The sequence below is a fragment of the Branchiostoma floridae genome, chromosome 5, assembly GCF_000003815.2.
Source record: "Branchiostoma floridae strain S238N-H82 chromosome 5, Bfl_VNyyK, whole genome shotgun sequence".
NCBI classification, from domain to species: Eukaryota; Metazoa; Chordata; class Leptocardii; order Amphioxiformes; family Branchiostomatidae; genus Branchiostoma; species Branchiostoma floridae.
The window spans coordinates 12,329,605-12,351,497 of NC_049983.1; the positions used below are offsets into that span (position 1 = coordinate 12,329,605).

Sequence of the window (21,893 nt, forward strand, 5' to 3'; positions counted from 1 at the left end):
TGAGACACAGAAGGATGTTGATTATCTGTGGTATTGCTTTCCCGGCCGCGGCTTCTTTGTTCATACATCTTGGTATAAACGAGAGTAGATAGTGGACCAAGGAAGTTATATGAAATTAATCAGAATAACCTTATTGGTGTAGTACTTCAGGGCCAAGTGACAGCCCGACCAGTTGACTTTGATTTTCTCTACAGAGTCTATCATCGCTGCCTTCGTTGCAACAAAAATATTCAATCACCATCCCAAATTCCAGAACAGGACACAAACTTCGCCATGGCAATGTACCAAGGCGGTTCAACCTCCTTGCCATGTACAAAGCGCCGTCTTATCAAATAACATGTCAATCGACTTGTTGCGCCAATCAAACCTTGTACATGGCATTTAAGGACAATACTTACTAAGTTCTATCATGGAATTTTGTTATTTTTCTGAAAATAATCCATTAATGTTCCGTCTCACCTCGCGACTGTTGTCCTTTGGTTCTGTACCGTATATAACCGCCTGTTCAACCAAGGTTATATCAAGGTTAAAACCTACTTGGTTATATAGAGTATATAACCCCCTTGGTTCAACGAACATCCTATTGTTAAAGGATCATTGGACCAAGGTTACTAGTATATGGGACAAAGAGGTCGTCAGTGAAAGGAATTCACAGAATCCGGTGACTAAATTGCTTTCTTATTGTACACATGACTGCGGTTGGATAAGACCGTAGTAGAATCGTCGAGTAGAATCGTCGCCGGGTGACAGATGTTCAGTGCAAGCTGACAAAGTTGCTTTGTTCAAGCAAGGACGTTTCATATAACGTCCTTCGTTCAAGCAAAGATAAGATGGGCGAAAAAATTCTTATGTTTTCTGGTTGCCTCTTTTTCAATGTCATTTTTTTCAAGTTTGACAAGCAAAAATGCAATCATTTTATTGGAGGAACGTTTACGTGTTAAAAACGCACACAAATACTACAAATTTGAGTACAATTCTCTTGAGTACAGTTCTACACGACACATTGGATGAACGGTTACAAATATAACAAGAACTGACCGTAAAAAAATCAAATAGGTGTAAATTCGGGGTTATCTGTGAAATAAATCAACTATGAAACTCAATGAAAACAATTTGACTGGTAGGCCCATGGAGCTTAACAGAAAGTTAACTGTCGTTGATTTGTCTGCACTGTCTACCCGCACATGATAGTGCCAGACACTCGATGTGTATTCTAGAAGGTGTATTGTACATCGTTTTGTGACAAAAGAATAAAACCATTGCGAAGGACAATAACTATGAAGGAATATTTCATAGTGATGCAAATTCTACTTGTCTTGGTTACACATGGGTAGGAGCAGCGCGCATGTGCAAATTCGCCTCAGTTTCAAATAAGACGCGATGTCTAGCACACAAGACTGAGGGAACACAGCAAAGCTGGTGGGTTACGTGAGTACACATTTATGAGTTTTATCTTGTGTTGCGGCAAATTATGGAGTTTGATACTTTCTGACATAGTTAACAATCTAGCGGGGTGACATGGGGCGGAACAGGTGTTGGTAACAGCAAGGAGGTTATATAGACATGTCTATATATAAACCTCCTTGGTAACTGCATCCCGTCTACGCGCATAACTTGTATCTAAAGACGATCTATCACAGAGTACCACTTGTAGGATCTTGTAGCCAATGAAACTAAATTCAAAGTAAAGTAATGACACTGGACCGACTGATGAAAATCCCCAGAGCAGATCGTGTGGTTTCGAACGCTGCCATTGGGCGTTTGGTCGGCAACCTGAGGAATCACGCGTTACGAGCAAATTAATAGCTGGGCGAATGAATGACATGGTATTGCCTGAAAAGTTTCACTGGTATCTAGACTATGTGTTCTCACCATGTGATACTTTTCTCCGGTTAACTTGAAGAACCACACGTTACAAGAAAGTAGGTTAAGTACGCACCTGTCCAGACAGCTGACTGAGCCATCAGCAGGAAATTGCGCGTAGCCTCTACCAGCGACTCCGCGGATCGCTGGACCCGGGTCACGTTCTGACTCATATGGCCGACCGGCTCCCCTAGCATACTGTTCCCTCTACTCGTCCAATTTCTACAACTTGACCAGTGGATCCGCGCAGCCTGCTAGAGGCAACAGCGTCGTGCCAACACCTGGCTAGGGACCCATAGGGGAAGACAACTGCGCGTATTACACTTACGTGCAAACTCCGCTTGTGATGACGTTAGCCCGTGTATCATTCTTCACACGGGGTACCCAAAAATTAGCTTATTGTATCTTTAGAATTAGTAATGACGATGATGTAGATCTATACTAGTATGAAACCTGCATCATCTTATGAGTCATCTTTGTTCAAATGTTACATTTTCGCAATTGCACTCTGACGCATTTACCTTGTTCTAACCTGACAGTCTGGCCATTGAAGGACGTCCTTGGTCTGGCATACTCCGTCAAGACAAAATTACAGAAACAAGGAGGTTGTAAACTAGATGCATATCTGCATAATTATATAGATGTGTATGATTGTTTCCATTGTTACATACATGTGATCCTTACCATGTGATCTGTACTTTTTTAATAGCCCAGTGGGGCAAGTTGCTGGAAAAATAGTAGAAATTTGTCAAATATGCCAAGAATTAGCAAATTGTACTCCTAGTCCTCCTGCATATACATGCATCTATTATTCAGTCTATCTGGCCAATTTCTATTTCCCAGCAACCTACGGAATCTGGTAGAGTTACAACATCCCTGAAAGAACTAACCACTGTAGCTTACATCACAGCTGACAATGTTAATTCCCCATGATGGATGCAGCACAGCAGCAGCAAGAGGAAAGCGAGGAAAACTGTGGCCCAGAAACAGACTCACTCAGGAGGGACGAGGAAGAAGCAGCGCAAGGCACCCAAGAAGGGTACCCCGAAGATGCGTACCAGGGCAAAATCCACCAATAAGAGGTTGTTCAAGTGCCAGGAGTGTGACAATTCTGTCTCAAAAAAGTGCTTGCTGAAATCGCATGTGATGGCCAAACACACAGGTGAGAGGCCCTTCAAATGCCAACAGTGCGACTATTCTGCAACACAGTCGCATTACCTAAAGGATCATGTAATGGCTATACACAAAGGTGAGAGGCCACACAAGTGTCAACATTGTGACTATTCTGCAACACAGAAGTGTGCCCTGAATAGGCATGTAAGGGCTAGACACACCACCGAGAGGTCGTTCAAGTGCCAGCATTGCGACTATTCTGCAAAAACAATGCGTGTCCTTAAAGTACATGTAATGGCAAGGCACACTGGTGAAAAACCACACAAGTGCCAACAATGTGACTATTCTACAACACAGAAGACTGCCCTGAGGATGCATGTGAAGGCTAGGCACACAGGCGACCGTAAGAGACCGTTCAAGTGCCAGCAGTGCAACTATTCTGCTACAGGGCTGCATGGCCTGAAAATGCATGTAATTGCTAGACACACAGGTGAGAAACCATACAAGTGCCAACATTGTGACTATTCTGCAGCACAGAGAGGAGCCCTGAAAGTGCATGTGATGGCTAAACATACCGGTGAGAGACCGTTCAAGTGTCAGCATTGTGAATATTCCGCAACAAGTAAGGGCATCCTGAAGCAACATGTTAAGGCTAAACATAGCGATGAGAGGCTGTACAAATGCGAACAGTGTGACTATTCTGCAATAAAAATGTGTGACCTCAAGGCACATGTAATGGCTATGCACACAGGTGAGGCGCCACACCAGTGCCCGCAGTGTGACTATTCTGCACCACGAAGGAATACCCTGAGGATGCATATAAAGGCTAAACACACTGGTGAGAGACCACACAAGTGCCCTCGATGTGACTATGCTGCTTTAAAGGCGGATACCCTGAAAGATCACATTATGGCCAAACACACCGGTGAGAAACCACACCATTGTAACTATTGTGACTATTCAGCAACCCAAAAAAGCAGCCTCAACAGCCACATTAGGTCAGTACACTCTGGGGAGAGACCATTTCAGTGTGATCTCTGTGATTATTCTGCATCACAGAGGGGTCATCTGAAGGACCACATCATGGCGAAGCACAGCAACCACAGGCCTCACAAATGCACGCAGTGCGACTATTCTGCAATGACCAAACAAAGATTGAATCGTCACATGGCTTTGCATACAAATAAGAAACCATTTAAGTGTGAGATATGCAGCTACTCTTCCATCCAAAAACAGGATCTGGAACGACACTTGGCAATCAAACACAGAGGAGAGACCCCTTACAAGTGTGACATCTGTGATCGCTCTTTAGCCAGTAAAGCAGGTTTAAAACGGCACATGGCGGCTACACATGCTGTTGAGAAGCCACACAAATGTATTGTTTGCAGTTACTCTGCAGCAGAGGAATGCATGTTAAAAAGACACATGTCTACACACACTAAGGAGAAGCCTTACAAATGCGACGTTTGTGATTATTCAGCAACATTGAAGTCGATTCTAAAACAACACATGATCATACACTCCGGTGAGAAGCCATTCCAATGTGATGTTTGCAAATTCTCCACAGCATCAAAGTCAAGTTTAAAGACGCATTTGACCATACACACTGGCGAGAAAAAGTACAAGTGTGACATTTGTGGATATGCTACAGCAAATCTGTCTTACTTCAAACAACACGTGGCCATGCACACTGGTGAGAAGCTGTACAAATGTGAACTTTGCGACTATTCTACAGCAATAAGGACAGGTTTAACCCAACACATGGCCACACACACGGGTGACAAGCCATACAAATGTGACATCTGCGGTTATTCTGCTGCACGAATGTCTGCTTTGAAAAAACACATGACCAGACACACAGATGAGCAGCCTTACAAATGTGACGTCTGTAGTTACTCTTCAGTACGACTCAGCAGTCTGAGACGTCACATGACCATACATACAGGCACAGACCTTAAAAAGTGACTCGGAAGTAGCCTGAAAATTGAAATGTCACACTAAGGATACTACAATTTTGGGGCTTTTACAATTGTTTTGAAAGTGCCCATCACTGCAAAAGACACTGATAAAGTGTAGCAATGCATAGAAATGTATTTTCTCTATGTCATCAATGTATTGGCATATTTAGTTTCAGAGTGGTGAAGTGCTAGTTATACTTTGGGGTAGGCAGGTAAGAACTTCTTTCCTGTGCTACATTTGAGTATGATAATGGGAAGTTGCAAGATATGTTACCCCAAAATTACTTGTACTGCAAAGTTTAGTCCTAAAACATTACCATCCTCTCTAGTCTGCCTGAAGTGCTTTTAAGCTAGTATCATTAGATCCTTAGAGATGTATTAAGAAGTAGTATGTAATCCAGTCTCAGGCATTAGGTGTACCCTGGGAGTCAGACTCTAGCCAGGCCATACAGAGAATCAGTTTTTCCCACTGACATTTATATATAAATAGCACTCCCTCCATTGAGGTGTTGGACACAGAGGTAGATTGACAGCCTGGCTAGAGTATGGCTCCCAGGATAGCAATGAAGATGGTTAAGTTTATTTTTGGATGCACTAAGATCATGGTCTTTTTTAATCATTTAAGGATAAGAATAATCTGTATCAATAGTTAACTGTATTGTTATTGTTGTACACCAAGTGCCAGTGGCATAGGTCACACTGATATTTTGATAACATGACAAATTCATTGGTACATATATGTACTGTAGATATGCTTGGAAGTTTGTATTTTCTTAATTTGTAGTGATTGAGTGTATTTATTTTGTCCATGTAGTGATGAGTTATTAGTTCTTAGAGCCTTAATGTCTTACGTTTTCCATTGTTATGTTATGATATATAATGTAAACGAACAATGACTCAATAGGAGTAAATATACAGTAGACACTGTATTTCATCAGAATCAATGAAATGCTTTATTGTGAGACTGTGCAGTAGTCACTACATTTCTTATGGCCTCTTTTTCTGCCCCACTGTTAACAATCTGTCAATCTTTGTAGGGAAGGGAAGTCTTTGCACTGTCCTGTCATTTGTTAGAAATTGCTGAAACAAACGGACATAGAACATGTATTCCATAGAGTATGTGAGGTGAATATTGTTGACCTATGGTTGCATAAATATCTGTAATATTACACATCTGTAATACATTGTATGTATTCCATTTCCAAACTACAGCAAAATCAGGGACACCTAACAAGCTGAGAGTAGATATTCACACTACAGCAGCATACTACAGCACTAAGCAGTACCATATCATGACATAGGAGCCTTCTAAATAAAGAACATTATCTTAAATTGATGAATATAGTCAGTGTCATCTGTACATGTATGCTGTAAGTACCTCTGACCTCACGACTATCCTTAAGACAATGGGAAGATCACAAAGCAATGCTACATGGTCAAGTAGGGACTTTAAATATCAAAATAATTACTATCACAATATATATCTTTCATATCAATCGTCATGCAAATCCCATACTACTATTACTAGCACCAAGGAGCATACAACCTCCTTGCAGAGACCAAGCAGCGTAATAAGCAGGGATTGTATCCAGCTAAAAGGCACCTCAGCTTTAAGCATTTTTTTTTACAAATTATACACTTTTGATATCACAGTATTTTGGCACAGTGGTTGGAACTTATCATACTTTTGCTTAGATATAGTTTCTTTTAAATCTCCATTCTTGGAGGTAAAGTGTCTCTTTATTGGTTTCAGACACATTTAACTGTTGTTTCACCTAACTGCAGTTTGATATTACAGGGTTATCTCTTGGTTTCATCACTCATAATTGCAGCATCAATTTTTTATCCATTTGGTCCAAATAAGCAACTAGAATCTTTGCCATGTTTCTTTGTGCATATATCATACCATATAAGTACACAAGTTAAAGACTTTGATCTTATTCTTCAGCCCCTACATAAAAGTAGCTCTGTCCCTTTCAAGAAAATTATGCGCCTACTTACAGCCATTTCACCGAAGACCATATTATTTTCTTAATTTACAGCCTTAAAACATCAAGTTGCCACTCATACTTACTCTAACATAGGCTCTTACTAATACTTCATGGTAGATTTGGAGAAAAATTAATGGAGAAATGCGCTCACTATAAAAAGCGCTGAAATACATAGTCACAAACTTTCCTATATCAATACTTCATCTCATTCATATGTCGTCATGATGATAAATATTAACACAAAATTTGAATCTTATACCATACATACTAAATGTGTCTTATATGCAAGGGAGCTCAGTTTGGCTTTCTGAACACAACCACATAAAGCTCGAGGTTAGCTTGCACTATTCCACAAAGCAGTTAATAACTAAGTGAGGTATGGCAATCTTCTGGCTACCCTGTCTGGATGAAAAATTCTCTCTTGCATTTCATTGCATGTTTCCACAACACAGCTTTAAAGTCTATATTTGACTGACAAAGATCAACGAGGTTCTATGGAACCTCCTTGCAAAGACACAGGCAAAGAAATCTTGATCAAAGAAATCTTGATCAAAGTCTACAGCACATACAGACTGTGAAGGACTTGTCACCAGTAGTGTCACTGACATGTAAGCTACAAAGCCTTCACAGCATTCAAAAGTCTGCATCTAGATTATTTTGCAGAATTCTCATTCTTGTCCTTCATCAGAGCTATCGGACACACTGGGCTTGGCCTGGGCAAGCTGCTCTCTCCTGGCCCTTATCCTGGCACACTTGGGGCAGTTCCCATTGTGGAAACACCCCCTGTGGTAACAGGACCCGCACAAGGCACACTGGGTACACTTCTGCACCTCAAAGGGGAAGATGATGTCTGTGTCGTTCCCACACACCTCGCAGTAAAACCCTTTAGCCTGGCACAACTCACACTGTTTCACATGGGTTACTGCATCCTCGACAAAGTCCTTCAGTGGACCAATCAACTCCCCATTCTTCACTTGAAGCAGATCGCTGATGGAGAAAACGTGGGGGTCATGGGTCAGGTGATCTGGGAGTTTTTTAAACTCGGAGTACAGGTTCTGTCCTAGACGACAGGTGCGGAGGAAATTGCGGAGATGATACAGCTGTTGCCGAACGTCCCTCACAGCGTCCAAGGCACGCACCTTTCTGTACAGTGCAGGGTTTATGTCTGATATGTTAAAGAGAGGCTCAGTGTGCATCTTGTTGATTAAATCGAGGGAGAAGTTGGAGACGTAATACTTCCTGAAGTCCCACTTGTGGATGATCTTACCAGGAATCATAGAGGAGGCATTGGTGTGGCAGCACTGGCAGAAGTACTTACCTAGGTACTCACAGTACCGAAACCTCTTCATGAACCCAGGCTCAACTTTGGTGCCACAGCCGGCACACATATAACTCTGCTTTGCAAGGATTATCTTCCTCTTGGGGGGAGGGTGGATGTTGAAGACGACTTGTGCCCGGGGCGGGGCCCACTGGAGGTTCCCACGGAGACGGGTCCTTTTGGTCAGGGTGCTGACCAGGTCGGAATTCTCCCCCTCGTCAGGTGACACGGGCAGACTGGTGGGCATGGGCAGCAGGGCCTGGGGGACGTCCTGCTCGGACACCAGCCACTCCAGGTCCGAGGCCTTGGGAAGCTGGTTGTGGGAAAACTTCTTTAGGAGGGAGATGGCTACAGCCTCGGCAGACGTGCAGTCACTGGTGGCACCATAAAAGGAGGAGTCTGTCATGGAGCCGCTTCTGTCGCTGGTCGGGTTCAGGGAGGCACTGCGACTCTCTGACTCGGAGAAGGAGGAGTGGACGGTCTGGGAGATGGAGGAGTCATTGATGTTGGTCTGACGGTGACTGTCATCCTCCTCGCTGGATGGGCACGAGTCCGACACTACTGTAGAGCCTGAGATTTCAAACACATGAGTGATCTTTCACATTTAGTCATGTTTTATAACAGTTTCACCAAGTTATCAAATTCTACAGACTGTTCCATTGCTAATAATCTGAAGGGTACATATTTTCAACTTCATTAAAAACAAGTCGTTATTACATCATCGATAAAAAAGGGTAATTATGTCCATCACTATTAAGTGTTCTCAAAACATTTCGAAATCATGACATAACATAAGAAGGGAGACAAACAGCCACCAGCATTGAAGTGCTATGATGCATCTAATGGTTGAACAAAAGTCTTTGAAAAGCAAAGATATAACATCTATTGAATTGTCAGTAAGTACCATACCTCTGTGAATTGTTATGTGAATCAGACCTGTTTAATACATGAAGGAGAGACAGTTACAGCACAAGAATTGGACTAGCATTACTAGTACTAACTTATCATTTTGAATGATGCATGTCTACTGCATGGAAAGTGATGAAGCAACAGATGCCATGCAGATGAAGGAAGCCTACCTGGAGGTGAGCTGAAGGGTTCGGTGTCCCCGCTGGTGGTGATGGAGGTACCGTCACTGTTAAAGGCAGGGAACTGGGCACGCTTGTGCAGCCGCTCCCGCCGACGCACGCGAATCTGATGCTTCAGGTTCTGGATCTCTTCATCTGAAGCATCCTCTTCTTCATCTTCTGACAGCCTTCTTGGAACCTACAGAGAGCACAAAAACATTGGCTAATTTGACTTTTTGTTACAGGTAATACTTTGTAGGAACTTCTTGTTACAACACAAGGAAAAATTGGTAGACTTAAGAAACCCTTGGCTGGAAGAAAGTGATACACACACTCTGCTCTGCTCTGATTTTGACAGACCCTACATGCTGCGACTGGCTTCAGGATAGCAAGTAAGTAGCCTGGTATCCAGCTATATCATAGTTTCCGAGTCTCTTCTGAGAGGACAGAAGAGACTTGAGAGCTACAATACGGTCAGATACCAGGCAAGTAGGTAATACTAATAAGAAAGTAAATACTACTAGTTACTAGTAGTTACTAATAAAGAAAATGATAACTCTTCATACATGCAAAAGATAGTATTTGCAGTCATTGTTCTGTGTTAAACATTTCAAATCAAAGAAACACCATAGCTACCTGGGTACATCTGATCTGTTCGATGGCCGCAATCAATGCTTCAGAGATGCTAAAGTGTGCGTTCTCCTTGTCCAGGTCTGGGCATGTGCGGAAGTCCTGGGCTGACAGGTACGTCATCAGGAACTCCCCCTCCATTGGTCTTGAGATGTAGGTACTGTCTGTGACTCCTGCCACGCCCGAGTCAGTTTCGTCCTTGTCGTCTTCATGCTTCTTGTTTTCCATGGCCTTCTCCATGGCCTCCACTCGTGCAGGTAAGGAGCTGGACAGCAGACTGGCTGTCTCTTCCTCAACAGCATCTTCTGTCTTCTGTTTCGGCACCTTCTTCAATGCCTGAAGGTTTGCATCTGACTTGGACCTGCCATGTGTCTTCTTTGGAGTACTTGGGGGATTCCCTACTGGCGAAATATCCATGGGTTCTGTATGATGTGGCTTTATAGTTATACCAATGTCTTCTTCATCATTTCCATTCTCTTCAACTCTTGACAGTTCCTTTCTCACAGCAGGAACAGTCTTGTCCGGTGTCTGCTGAACCAAACCACATCTCTGGCACACATTGTAAGTACTGTCACCAAAGCTGTTCACATTTGCATTCAACAGATCGTCTCTCCCTATTTCAGTATTGCACTGACACACCATTCTTCCCAGTAACAAAGCACTGTCACTGCTCACTTTTCTTACTGACAACGGGCTGTCCACCACTGGGCTGAATGCCAAATCAGCTATGTCATCATTCCTGTTATATGCAATCCCCAGTTGACTGCTGCAGGAGTTTGGTGACATTTTGTTAATGTTTATGACGTCGGTACTATCAGTCTTCTTTCCCTCAAGAATAGACATAAGAACGTTCCGCGCTGCTGACTTGCCATCTGAACTGAGTCCGATGTTACTGCTGATAGGAGTTGCATGTTCTGCTGTAGTTGTTACATGAACAAATTCCTTTTCCCTCGGAGGGGAAAATAAGGGTAGGTTGACGTTGTGGTTGGACTCACGTCCAATGCTGGCAGGGAGGGAGGCACTACGGACATAGATGTTTCTGTGATCCGTTGTTGCGACTGTGAGTAATGTGGGATCGATCTGTGCTAGGATGGCTGGGTTATTCTGCTCTACAGCTTGCAGACACAGCAACATGGCAGCTACACATCTTTGGTTACATAGGAAACTTGTGTCTTCATAACACTTTCGCAAATGGTCCTTGTTGTCGGTCAAGACTTTCAGTTGGGTTGCCAAGTTGTGGTTTTCCAAGCTTTTCCTGAGCCAGGCCCGGCCCGGGTCGGCTTCCTCCTGTTCCTGTGCATCAGAAAAGCGGCTCGCCTTCTCCAGAGCCGGTGCAAGGGTCGGGTGCAGCCACCGCAGACCCTTTATGAATGCCCAATAATCGGTGACGTTTCCAAATAATCCACGCCTTTCCTTCAGTCCGTTGCGGAGTATATCTTCCACTGCCCGGTACATCCTAGGCAGGCCTCCGTACGTGGAGAAAACATTGCTGGTTCTGGTAGCCAGGAGGCCTTCTACGGTCGATTTCAGCGCACGCAAGAGCGCTTGATGTTCCGAATTGATGAAAAAGTCTTCGCCGTCACTGGAAGCCGCCATTTTTAGGATCACGGCGAGTCACACGATCTCATCTACCGGTATTCATCTCCGATGTTGATCGCTTTAAACTGGCATCAAATCATGACAGAGTACCTTGAAAAAGTGCCAGAAAAAGCAATGAGAAGACACAAAACCATGTACTACTACATATTCAGCAACCATTTCGTATCTAAGGAATATTTCCTGAAAATTATAACTCACCAAGGACACTCAGTTTGTTTTTTGTTCCACCCATTTCAAGAATTAGCCGCAACTAAATGTGACCAAATTCCCTTTCTGTCTAATAACTTTTCTCATCAAAGCTTCCAAATGTAACATAACATTTCAGCTGCAATTAGCTTAAATTGATATTCTATACATTATATTAAAGTTACTCGTGTATTTTGGGGGCATTTTAGTGAGAAGAGCTGATTTTCGATACTGTTGCACTTAATTGCTGTCAAATGAACTTTAGCCCCTCCAACAACTGCGCAGAAAGGGGTGCGCAGTGATACTGAGGTGAACTTTGTAACTTTGTTTGCCTGATTTGTTTGTTTCGAGCAAGCAGTTCTGAGCCAATAAAAACGCTTTTGGCTCGAGCCTTTCGCACCTGCCTGTCGTCACGTCGCACCTGTCGGAAGGTGAACTCCAGACGCCCTTACACTTGTCAGAACACCTGAGCTGGACCAGCAGCTGCGCCTCCTCCTCTCCAGTCATGGCTGACAGGTTGCTGACAGTTCTCCGTCACCTGGAACCTGGAAAGCCTCATCAGGGCATCGTATCCTTGAGTTTTATGTTTTCACTTTTTAATAGTGTTATACCTTGAGTATTCACTTTGTTTAGAAGAACAAAGCTCTATATGGACATTCATTCATGGCAGTTGATAAGGAAGAAGAGCGCATCTCCTTTGACAGAATAAGATAACGTTACTAGTAGAAGAAGAAGAAGGTCCTGACTCTATTTGAGTCTATAGCCAGGAAGCAAGAGGGTGAGTAATGTAAGGTGTCTTCAACAATGGCGCAGTTTCTTATCAACGGTTGACCAGATCTAAAGTCCAATGGCCTTGGCACTATATGGCCCTCAGTCTGAATAGTAAATCTCCTTTGACAGAATAAGATACTACTGGTAGTACTCTACTCTTAGGCGCGATCTACACACAGTTTTTCCCGATATCGGCGAGCCTACTACCTCTCGCCGACAGCTTTTTTTCAGCGTCTAGATGCAACTACTATATCGCCATTACTATATCGGGAAAATTTCTCCCGAATGGTCCGGACCATTCGTAAGCCATCTAACGATACCTTACCGATACCTTAGCAGGGGTCCCCGACATGTTCCGCGCGCGTGTAGATGCTCCACGAATTCGCGAAGCTCATTAGCATATAACTACAGTTAACGCGGGCTCATTAGCATATAACACGGGAACAGCGCGGGAGAGCAAGATGGCGGAGGGAAAAGCTGGGCGCTCCCGTTGCACATGGAGCCATGCAGAAACCGCCTTTCTTATAAGTGTATGGTCGTCGTCGGAGATCCCAAAAGGACGCGGGATTCCTTGGTACACCCCGGTGTATAGGCTCTCCACCCTCCGCCACAATCAGGGCAGCGAGAAAGAACGCTGCGTTCACTCTAGCCGGTCGCTGTCGTCTCTCCCTGTATCTCAATCGCCTCCTGCGCCCTACCCTTGCATGGCGTCTCATGTTTAAGATCACGTGCATAAGATACAGAAAGAACATTACCTGATTGATAACGAGTGGAAAAGCTACTGGCATTCCCGCCATTTTGAAATCCGCGGGATGTGTCACCAGAGGTCAAAAGGGGTCACGAATGTTCCGCGTCGCGGGTGTTCCGCGCTACGAACGGATATCCCGCGCTACCATTTGCAAAATGTGTTTAGATGCGCCCCGATATCGGCCCCGCCGATATCGGCGGATGCGGCTATATCGGGAAAAAATGTGTCTAGATCGGGCCTGAGTCTCCTCTACTCTGTAGCCTTTGCAGCAAGTAAACTGTATGCTGTCTACCCAACCAAAGGGCAAGGAGTCACAGTTAAATACATGGCGCAGTTTATAGACCAGTTGTATTTTGATCAGATCTAAAGTCCAGCGGCCTTTGGATCATATGACCTTTAGCCTGAAACGTAAATCTGATATTTTATATTTAGTTGCTATGTGCTGCTGCCTGTAAGTTTGAATTTTTACTTCAACTGGAATAGAATTAAGACTTTTCCCAAGGAGGTTTAAAAGAACTGTTTTAACCTCCTTTCACCTAGGCTATTTCAAGATAAGATATCTTTGACATGCACAATGTAATAAAGTACAGATTAATGGCCACGGAACATCCTTAACCTTTTGTCCAGTCCCCAAACCCAGTGTCAGCGACAAACTACCAGTACAGTCAGCCATTCTCCATCCTGTCTGATGAACAGAGGAAGTTTTATGAAAAAAATGGATTCCTGGTCATCAAGAACCTTGTCTCTGGAGACAAAATAGACAAATACAAGTATGGACTTGCCTAAATTATGTATTCATGTCTTTGCCAATTTTGATTACTATTTACCAGTAGATTTTAAAGTTGGTCTTTGGTATCAGCATATTAGCCATACTAGTTAATGTTATTGTAATTTGGGTCCTACACTTTAAAGATGTGTAACATTTGCTTCCTACATCCACAGGGAGCGTTTCCAGAAGGTCTGCACAGGCGAAGTGAAGATCCCAGGAGTCATCATCATGAGGGATGTGGCCATCGCCAAGTCCGAGTTCGTGCCAGGGGAGCATGCTGTGACCAAGATACAGGACTGGATGTTGGATCCTGTTCTGTTTCAGTACTGCTGTGATCCAGAGGTAAAGGTGTTACAATAGAAACAAAAACTAGCAGAGTTTTTCTACTCCATTTTGTCCTGAAAGCTTTAGGTTTCATAATGTATCTTGTGCCACAAAGGTTTCTGGCTGACATGCCACTGTCACATCTATTTGCAGATCCTGAAGTATGTGGAAGCCTTCACTGGACCTGACATAGCAGCGATGCACACCATGCTCATCAACAAGCCTCCAGACCCAGGTCTGTCTTTGGTTATGCAGTTATAATATTACATGTTAAGTTAGCAGAAAGAATCATTATTTCTACATGATGTATTAGGCATAACAAGTCATTTGAAACATGAAAGCTAACCTCACTATTATTATAGTATTAAGTTGATCAATGTGTCTCTGATTGTACATTAAACTACAAATTTGAAACTTTTCATTAACTGTTTACAAGCTTCTGGATTAAAACAATTGATGACTGACTGTCGGACCAGGCATGTGAAGTGTGATAGATGAAAGATGTAATGTCTCCTCCTCCAGGCTCCAAGTCATCCCGCCACCCTATGCACCAGGACCTGCACTACTTCCCCTTCCGTCCGGCAGACCGCGTCGTGTGCTCCTGGACTGCCATGGAGAAGGTGGACCGGTCCAACGGCTGCCTGGTGGTGCTGCCTGGCTCACACACTGGGGACCTCAAGCAGCATGACTATCCTGAATGGGAGGTGAAACATTGTTCTGTTCCAACTTTAACTGTAATTCATGCTCAAGTAGACATGCAGGCTCCTATTTGTCAATCACTCACCATAGAAAACTAATGTTATAAAAAAGCATTGCACTATGTCACTTTAATTTTCTGAATACAAGTACATGCACTGGTATGTAATGGTACACAGCTATACATAAAACAAGTCCTTAAGTAATGATTGAAAGATTAAATGTAGTTTGTATTTTTCAAAGGACATGATCAGTCATATTTGCAGTGTAGTGCTGATTCAAATTACAATGTTTGCAATAATATTAATATGTTTCATGCCAGGTTTTTTCACATTGTTGATTCTTTGTTGATTCATTGCTGACTCTTTTATGAGTAGAAAACAGTTGTATATATGCACCCGTTAGGAAAAGATTTTGACACAAAAAATTGTCTTTTCGAAGGGAGGTGTAAACAAGATGTACCACGGTGTGCGTGACTACTCTCCTGATCACCCCCGTGTGCACCTGGAGATGGAGAAAGGAGACACCGTCTTCTTCCACCCCATCCTCATCCACGGGTCTGGCATGAACAGGACACAGGGGTTCAGGAAGGTGGTTCATCATTCACTTCATCTGAGCGCATCCTATTTGAATGACTGGTTTTGTGACCTAAAGTTTGGGAATAGATTTTGCATGGAAGACTGCTTGGCAATTGCAATTAAAAGGAATAGCAAGCTACAATTTATTTGTCACACATCTGGATTCATGTGTTTTACAATATAGCTCACAAATGTTTTGTCTTGTGCTTTTTAGGCCATCTCTTGTCACTATGCCAGTAACCACTGCTACTACATCGATGTGGAAGGGACAACTCAGGAGAACATTTCTGATGAAACTCTTGCACTAGTCAGGAGAAGGCTTGGTGACAATGTTAACCTGTCTTTCAAGGTAACATAGTCTTGATATCTAGAAGTCAGCTTTATGTTGAAGAGGGGTGTTTCATGCCATTTGATGGTTTACCAGTTATGTGATTCTGACTGAGATATCTTTTCTGCTGCTACAGGATGTGTGGCGCCTGCGTGCACGACTGGTGAAGGGACAGCCTGGAAACATTGTGGAATAACAGAATTACAAACAAATAAATCCTAGCAGCTTTTGCTTCCAAAATTCTGAACACATAAATCCTATCAGCTTTTGCTTCAAACAGCCAACAGCAACAAGATATCATAGTTTGTATTGAAGAAATAAGCTGAAGAGAATGCATCTCATTCTTGAGCATACATCCTGTGTGCTACAGTTTTGTCTGGTTGTTTGGCAATAGCTCGGGAGGAATAGTTTGTGGTTACAAAATTGAAGTGTAAGTGAAATGGATAACATATGAATAATATGAATAGAAATATATGAATTATAATTTTATCCAAGTACAGGATGTATTTTCTTGTAATAAGTCTGAAGTCAGTCAAGATCCAAATGAAACAGCAAAAGTCTGATATAGTCTTATCAAATAGAGAAGTAATTTTAATGTATATAAGTTAAGTGTATGACAAAACAATTGATTATAAGCAGCAACATTTTCCGCCTGCACCTAAACGTTTATATGCATGATGTGCATAATGGAGTGTTTAACATATTAACATTAGTAAGGCAGTAGGTAAAATGTTTCAAACCGCTGAAACTATCATATCTTTCAGCATTGTATATTTGAAATGTACAGCTAAAGTCTCATGAGAAGCGGTTACTGAATTATGTTATGATAAAACAATTTATCTGGTCTAATAGATGCCAAGGTGTTGCACAAATGTAAACTTTAAGGATGTTATGATGAATGGATCTATATATGACAGATAACATGCAGTCTTTTATGGAGTATGACAGTTGACAATAAATAATGAAGCAAACTTGAGAGCAATGTGGCCTCTATTGATTTAACAGGAACATTTTATCTGAAAAATATGATCCTTCTTTAGTTTTAATAGCAACAATTAAATTACCTGAAAATTTGTGCCTGTTCTGTTTCCCCACTATCACAAAGGTTTATCATAAAGGTTGAATTTGTACTTAAAACAGAATACACAAATGTTTTCAGTTTCCATCTTAACTTACAAAAACATTCATCTGCATTGCCCTTAGAAAAAATGCCCTCACCGGGTAGATGTTGTTTTTTTTCCTCCAGCTGTGCAATCTTCAAGAAGGTTAAAGGAAGTCTTACTCTTCTTGCCCCTTCATATTGAAGCTACACATTACATGACATAGACAGAGAGTCAGGAGTTACAATGGTAGGATTGATTGGTTCAGTAGAGAAGAGACCTTGCCAAGGAAGGACATTATGTAATCTCCACTGTCCAAGTCACCTGTGTATTTACTGTAAATTTGCATAAAGTGTGAATAACTAATAGTTAAGACAGTCATTGAATACATGTACAGTCAAACCTGTATTAGCGGCCACCTTTGCATACCGGCCACCTGCCCATAGTGGCCACTTTTTGTCGGTCCCTTGGATTCGTAATGATTAAGAAATAGGCTTAGCGGCCACCTGTCCAACGCGGCCACGGCCACACAATTTCCGGTCCCGCAGGTACAAAAACACTGCCGATTACGGCCACGCGGACCGCTGATCTATATTTCGGCACGCGTTCGGCCATATACAGCGGCCGTATTGTCACCCTACGCCGGATTTAAAACCTCTTTGACTTATATTCAAAACAAAACTTCGTAAACTGGCGCTACGGACGGTGAAGTATCAAAGGATACAAGACGGAAGATCAAAGAAATATGACGATACCGGTCTCTTCAGACAATATCAACTGTAGAACATTTAAAACTTTTTATAGCTTTTGTTTTCTTAATACATATAGTGGAAAAATCATTGCAGTACATGTACAGTACTGTATTATGTGAATAAAGATCAATGGGTACTAAAACCATTGCTTGTGGTCAATTAATCAGCATATTCTCTATAGTGGCCACCTCTCTATAGTGGCCAATTTTGACCAGTCCCTTGAGTGGCCGCTATAGACAGGTTTGACTGTATTTAATGTTTGGTAGACATACAGTATATTTTCCAGTACTACACAGTAGATTTTCAGTACTGAAGGTTTGCCAAAGGGTCACCCCGGTTCAAAAGCTGAGTGAAGGGTGGAAAGTCATGTAAAGTGCCTTTCCCAAGGTCACAAGATCAGTGACACATCGACAGATTCAAACCCAGAACCTCTGGGTTATGAAGCGAACATCCTGCCGATTGCGCCACACGACCCACCATTCATTGATTTGCATAGAAATGTTACATGTAAGTGTATTGATGAAAATCTAATGACGAATAGGTGTAACATTACACCACTAAGCATAGATTAAGTGAATGTGCAAGTCATGCGCATGATTATGTAACTTGATTACTTTTGGTTGAGAAAAAAACCCTACAAATTATTCATGGCAGTAACGTTACGAGGTCTCTGAACTCTTTTGTGTGTGTTGTGGTTCATTTTCTATTGCAAAGGCAGTTAGCTATAGCACCAATTGGGTTGCCCTCAGGCTGTTTGTCTGTATCACAGCCAAATAAGTGGAATCAATAGGAAAGAGACGTTGCCCTTTGACCTGTTCAAGGTATTGAGGTCATCAAGATGGCTGCCAACAGGCTGAAGACTATCACACAGCACCTGACAGTGTCGCCTGAAGGGTCTCAGGGTGGACTTGTATCCTTCATCTTCAAGATTCAAGATCTAACATTTTCAATGTATTAACTAGCTGTGTTCTTTACGCAATAGGGCTATTTAAATGCTAAGAAAAGCTGTTGTGTTACAAGTGTTGACTTACTGTGTTTGTTGTTGGACTTTGTACACAAGTTGCTTTAGATAATCAATGAAAATTCCCTCAGCGGGGGAAAGCAACCCGTTTTTAGTGAGATAAAATCTAATGAAAGTTACTATCCTGCCACTGTTATCTGCATTGTAAATTGTATTGAGGCAACGTTATGTAATTTTAATTAAGATCATGGCCTAAAAATAAACATCAGCCAAATAGGTTTGAAAACAGTTTCTATAAAAAAGTAGAATATTGCACACTTTGAGTTGTAATCTCAGCAAGCCATCACATTGATTGAAAAAGAAAAAATTTTTGGGGCTATACATATTACGTTATGTGTGTATGGATTTTCCTTTCTCGGTGTGTTTGTTTCCTGAACACATCCCACAGAAGGTGACAGCTGTCCCCAGGAGTGGTGGACTCTCCAGCGTCCCGACTAGCCATGAGTTCCGCTACACTGTGGATGGCGGGGTCCTCACTCACCAGCAGAGAAAGTTCTACGAGGAAAATGGCTTCTTAGTCATCAAGAATCTGATATCACATGACAAGATTGATGTCTACCGGTAATATATGAATGTACCTCTTTAATAGTCTGTATACATCCTGTATCTTATCATCTAATACCTGGGTCAGCTCTAACGTTACACTGAAAGCAGTAACCTTTCAATGTCTCAAATTGAAAGTTCAGTGTCAAAGGATGGCTTACTCTCAGATGGCAGATAGCAATTAGATCAGAATCAGATTGATTTGATATTTTTATTCCAATGTCACACATTACAAAGCCAAAATATTCCCAGTTGTTCTCTACTGAGTCTTACTTTTTGTTTTCTCCATCTCCCAGCCAATATTTTGAGGATATCTGCCGTGGTGAGGTGACTGTACCTGGCCTGACCATCATGAAGGACATCAGCCTCCTCAAGTCAAAGGCCAACCTTCCTAAAGACAGCTCATCTGTCACTAAAATACAGCAATTTCAGGATGACCCTGTGCTGATGGGATACTGTGCTGACCCAGAGGTATGCCCTTTGACCTGTTGCTACCATGTGCTCAAGAAGTTATCGTAAATTACTCAAATACCAGTTAGGTTTATGGTAGGTGGTTAAAATTTTTATAATGAATAAATTGCAAAGTTTGCTACCACCAACATACACAGGTACTGCAGTATGTGGAGAGCTTCAGTGGCCCCAACATCTCTGTGGTTCACACCATGCTTATCAACAAGCCTCCAGACCCAGGTACAGTCACATTAGTTTTATACATCCATGTCTTCTGCCAGTCTTCTTCCAGAAGAAAGACTTAAACTTGCTTTAAGTACCTGATAGACACATCCCTTATAAAACATCAGTCTGATAAATTCTGTTTGAAAAAATTGTTTCTGCTCCAGGCAGCAAGACTTCCCGCCATCCCCTGCACCAGGACATGTACTACTTCCCCTGGCGCCCCGTAGACAGGGTGGTTTGTGCCTGGACAGCCATGGAACACGTGGACCGGTCCAACGGCTGCCTGGTGGTGCTGCCTGGTTCCCACAGGGAGGGCGTCATCAAGGAACATGATTCCCGCAATGGAGGATCATCTAGCTCAAGCTTCTAGTTGTTTTTTGTCAACAAAAACTAGTTACCCCAACAGGACAACTGCAATAGTCTTAGGTCCAATGTACCATTTGTTTTTTCTAGAATCAATAAAAGATTAAAAAGGCTCAACATCTATACAAAACCATAGTAAAATACCGGTTACTACAAAAAAACAACAACAGGAAAACTGCAGTATACAATATACTTTTTAGGTGGGAAAACATAGCCTTGCATCTACATTTACTTAACTTGTCAGTGTTGAATGTTTCAGGGAGGAGTGAACTATTTGTACCATGGGATCCTGGACTTTGATGAGAAGAGTCCCCGTGTGCACCTGGAGATGGAGAAAGGAGACACAGTCTTCTTCCACCCCCTCCTCATCCACGGGTCCGGTATGAACAGGACCAAGGGGTTCAGGAAGGTGATATGTCATCATCTCTGTTTTTGTTAACTTTGCAAGGTTTTCTAAGTGATAAGCAACCCTACTGAGATGTCTTTAATCGGACCTTATGCAGCATGTGTGCCCCTCCCATTCCAGGCAATCTCTGGACACTATTTCCAGACAGACTCCACCATTATAGATGTGACAGGAACAGTTCAAGAGAAGGCCCAAAGGGAGACAGTTGAAATGTTCCTTAAGAAGGGGAAGCTGCCCAAGGACCACCCCTTGAACAAAATGTCAATGAAGGTTTGAAAGCTTTTACACAACTTGGTCTACATTATAATGCTTATATGTAAATCTAAGGGCATTGGAAGCGACAAACTGACTGGGTGTTATATTAGGATGAAATAGCCTCAACAAAACTTCATTTATCTTATTTACTACCATAGCAGCCTGTGCTCGTCCCACATTAGAATGCGTTTTCCTTTAGGCCTTGTTTTTCATCCCCTTCATGGCCTTCAAGTGATGCTGGCTTTAAGTAAAAGTTACAGTTTGTCCTGCAATGTTTTGATACTCAGGAACTGGCCTTCGTGATTACCGAAGGTAGAAGCCGTGTGGTGAGGGGTAAACCTGCTGGTCTGCAGTACTGAGGTCAAGACTGAGGCAACTGGCTGTTGGCAAAACTTTCTGACAGAAACATCAACATTTTCTGCGGGTAATCCTGAAGGAATAGCTTAAAAATGATTCTGAAAAAAAAGATTTCACTACCACATTCCTTTTTACATCAAGAATCAGGAACTGTCAGAAGGAGTTCAGTGATTCTATGACATGATGAACTAAGAAATCTTGGGCTATCATGAACATCACAATCTGTAATACACTCAATAACACTAGATTTAAATGGTATTGGTTGGGGTTGCAGTCTCTCAGAGGGGACACATTCAGTTTAAAGTGAGGCACATCTTGATGTCAAAAAGAGAATTGTCACACCCATCACTTCCCAAATCACACACGACAACACAACTTGGTTATGCTGTGAGACATATGAATTTGTTTTATATACATACGAGGGGTGATCAATATGTTCTCGGCCTAACCCAGAAATAATAAGCACAACTCAAATTTTGAGG

The 21,893-nt window shown here is 42.4% G+C and overlaps 4 protein-coding genes across 5 annotated transcripts; 3 read left to right on the forward strand and 1 right to left on the reverse strand.

Moving 5' to 3' along the window:
• The first annotated feature begins 2,684 nt into the window (after positions 1 to 2,684).
• On the forward strand, positions 2,685 to 6,266 carry LOC118415138 (zinc finger protein 729-like). Its single transcript, XM_035819507.1, has one exon. The coding sequence runs from the start codon at positions 2,800 to 2,802 to the stop codon at positions 4,939 to 4,941; it is 2,142 nt and encodes a 713-aa protein (XP_035675400.1). The 5' UTR covers positions 2,685 to 2,799; the 3' UTR covers positions 4,942 to 6,266.
• Positions 6,267 to 6,453: 187 nt separating this feature from the next.
• On the reverse strand, positions 6,454 to 11,913 carry LOC118415137 (run domain Beclin-1-interacting and cysteine-rich domain-containing protein-like). 2 transcript variants are annotated; one of them, XM_035819505.1, is made up of 5 exons: positions 11,738 to 11,913; positions 9,947 to 11,629; positions 9,323 to 9,509; positions 9,153 to 9,179; positions 6,454 to 8,813 (listed from the first exon to the last, which is right to left on the reverse strand). In XM_035819505.1, exons 2-5 carry the CDS (start codon positions 11,534 to 11,536, stop codon positions 7,594 to 7,596), a joined length of 3,024 nt encoding a protein of 1,007 aa, XP_035675398.1. In that variant the 5' UTR covers positions 11,537 to 11,629; positions 11,738 to 11,913; the 3' UTR covers positions 6,454 to 7,593. The 2 variants fall into 2 exon arrangements, with proteins under 2 accessions (XP_035675398.1, XP_035675399.1); XM_035819506.1 differs by lacking the exon at positions 9,153 to 9,179 and having other exon boundaries at positions 9,947 to 11,881.
• Positions 11,914 to 12,093: 180 nt separating this feature from the next.
• On the forward strand, positions 12,094 to 16,915 carry LOC118415139 (phytanoyl-CoA dioxygenase, peroxisomal-like). The gene is made up of 8 exons (XM_035819508.1): positions 12,094 to 12,293; positions 13,872 to 14,014; positions 14,187 to 14,355; positions 14,491 to 14,572; positions 14,860 to 15,041; positions 15,475 to 15,624; positions 15,826 to 15,960; positions 16,076 to 16,915. The coding sequence occupies exons 1-8, from the start codon at positions 12,231 to 12,233 to the stop codon at positions 16,133 to 16,135; spliced, it is 984 nt and encodes a 327-aa protein (XP_035675401.1). The 5' UTR covers positions 12,094 to 12,230; the 3' UTR covers positions 16,136 to 16,915.
• A 1,566-nt stretch (positions 16,916 to 18,481) lies between these two features.
• LOC118415141 (phytanoyl-CoA dioxygenase, peroxisomal-like) lies at positions 18,482 to 21,827 on the forward strand. The gene is made up of 8 exons (XM_035819511.1): positions 18,482 to 18,701; positions 19,201 to 19,373; positions 19,652 to 19,826; positions 19,964 to 20,045; positions 20,195 to 20,372; positions 20,646 to 20,802; positions 20,920 to 21,069; positions 21,342 to 21,827. The coding sequence occupies exons 1-8, from the start codon at positions 18,630 to 18,632 to the stop codon at positions 21,411 to 21,413; spliced, it is 1,059 nt and encodes a 352-aa protein (XP_035675404.1). The 5' UTR covers positions 18,482 to 18,629; the 3' UTR covers positions 21,414 to 21,827.
• The last annotated feature ends 66 nt before the right edge of the window (positions 21,828 to 21,893 follow it).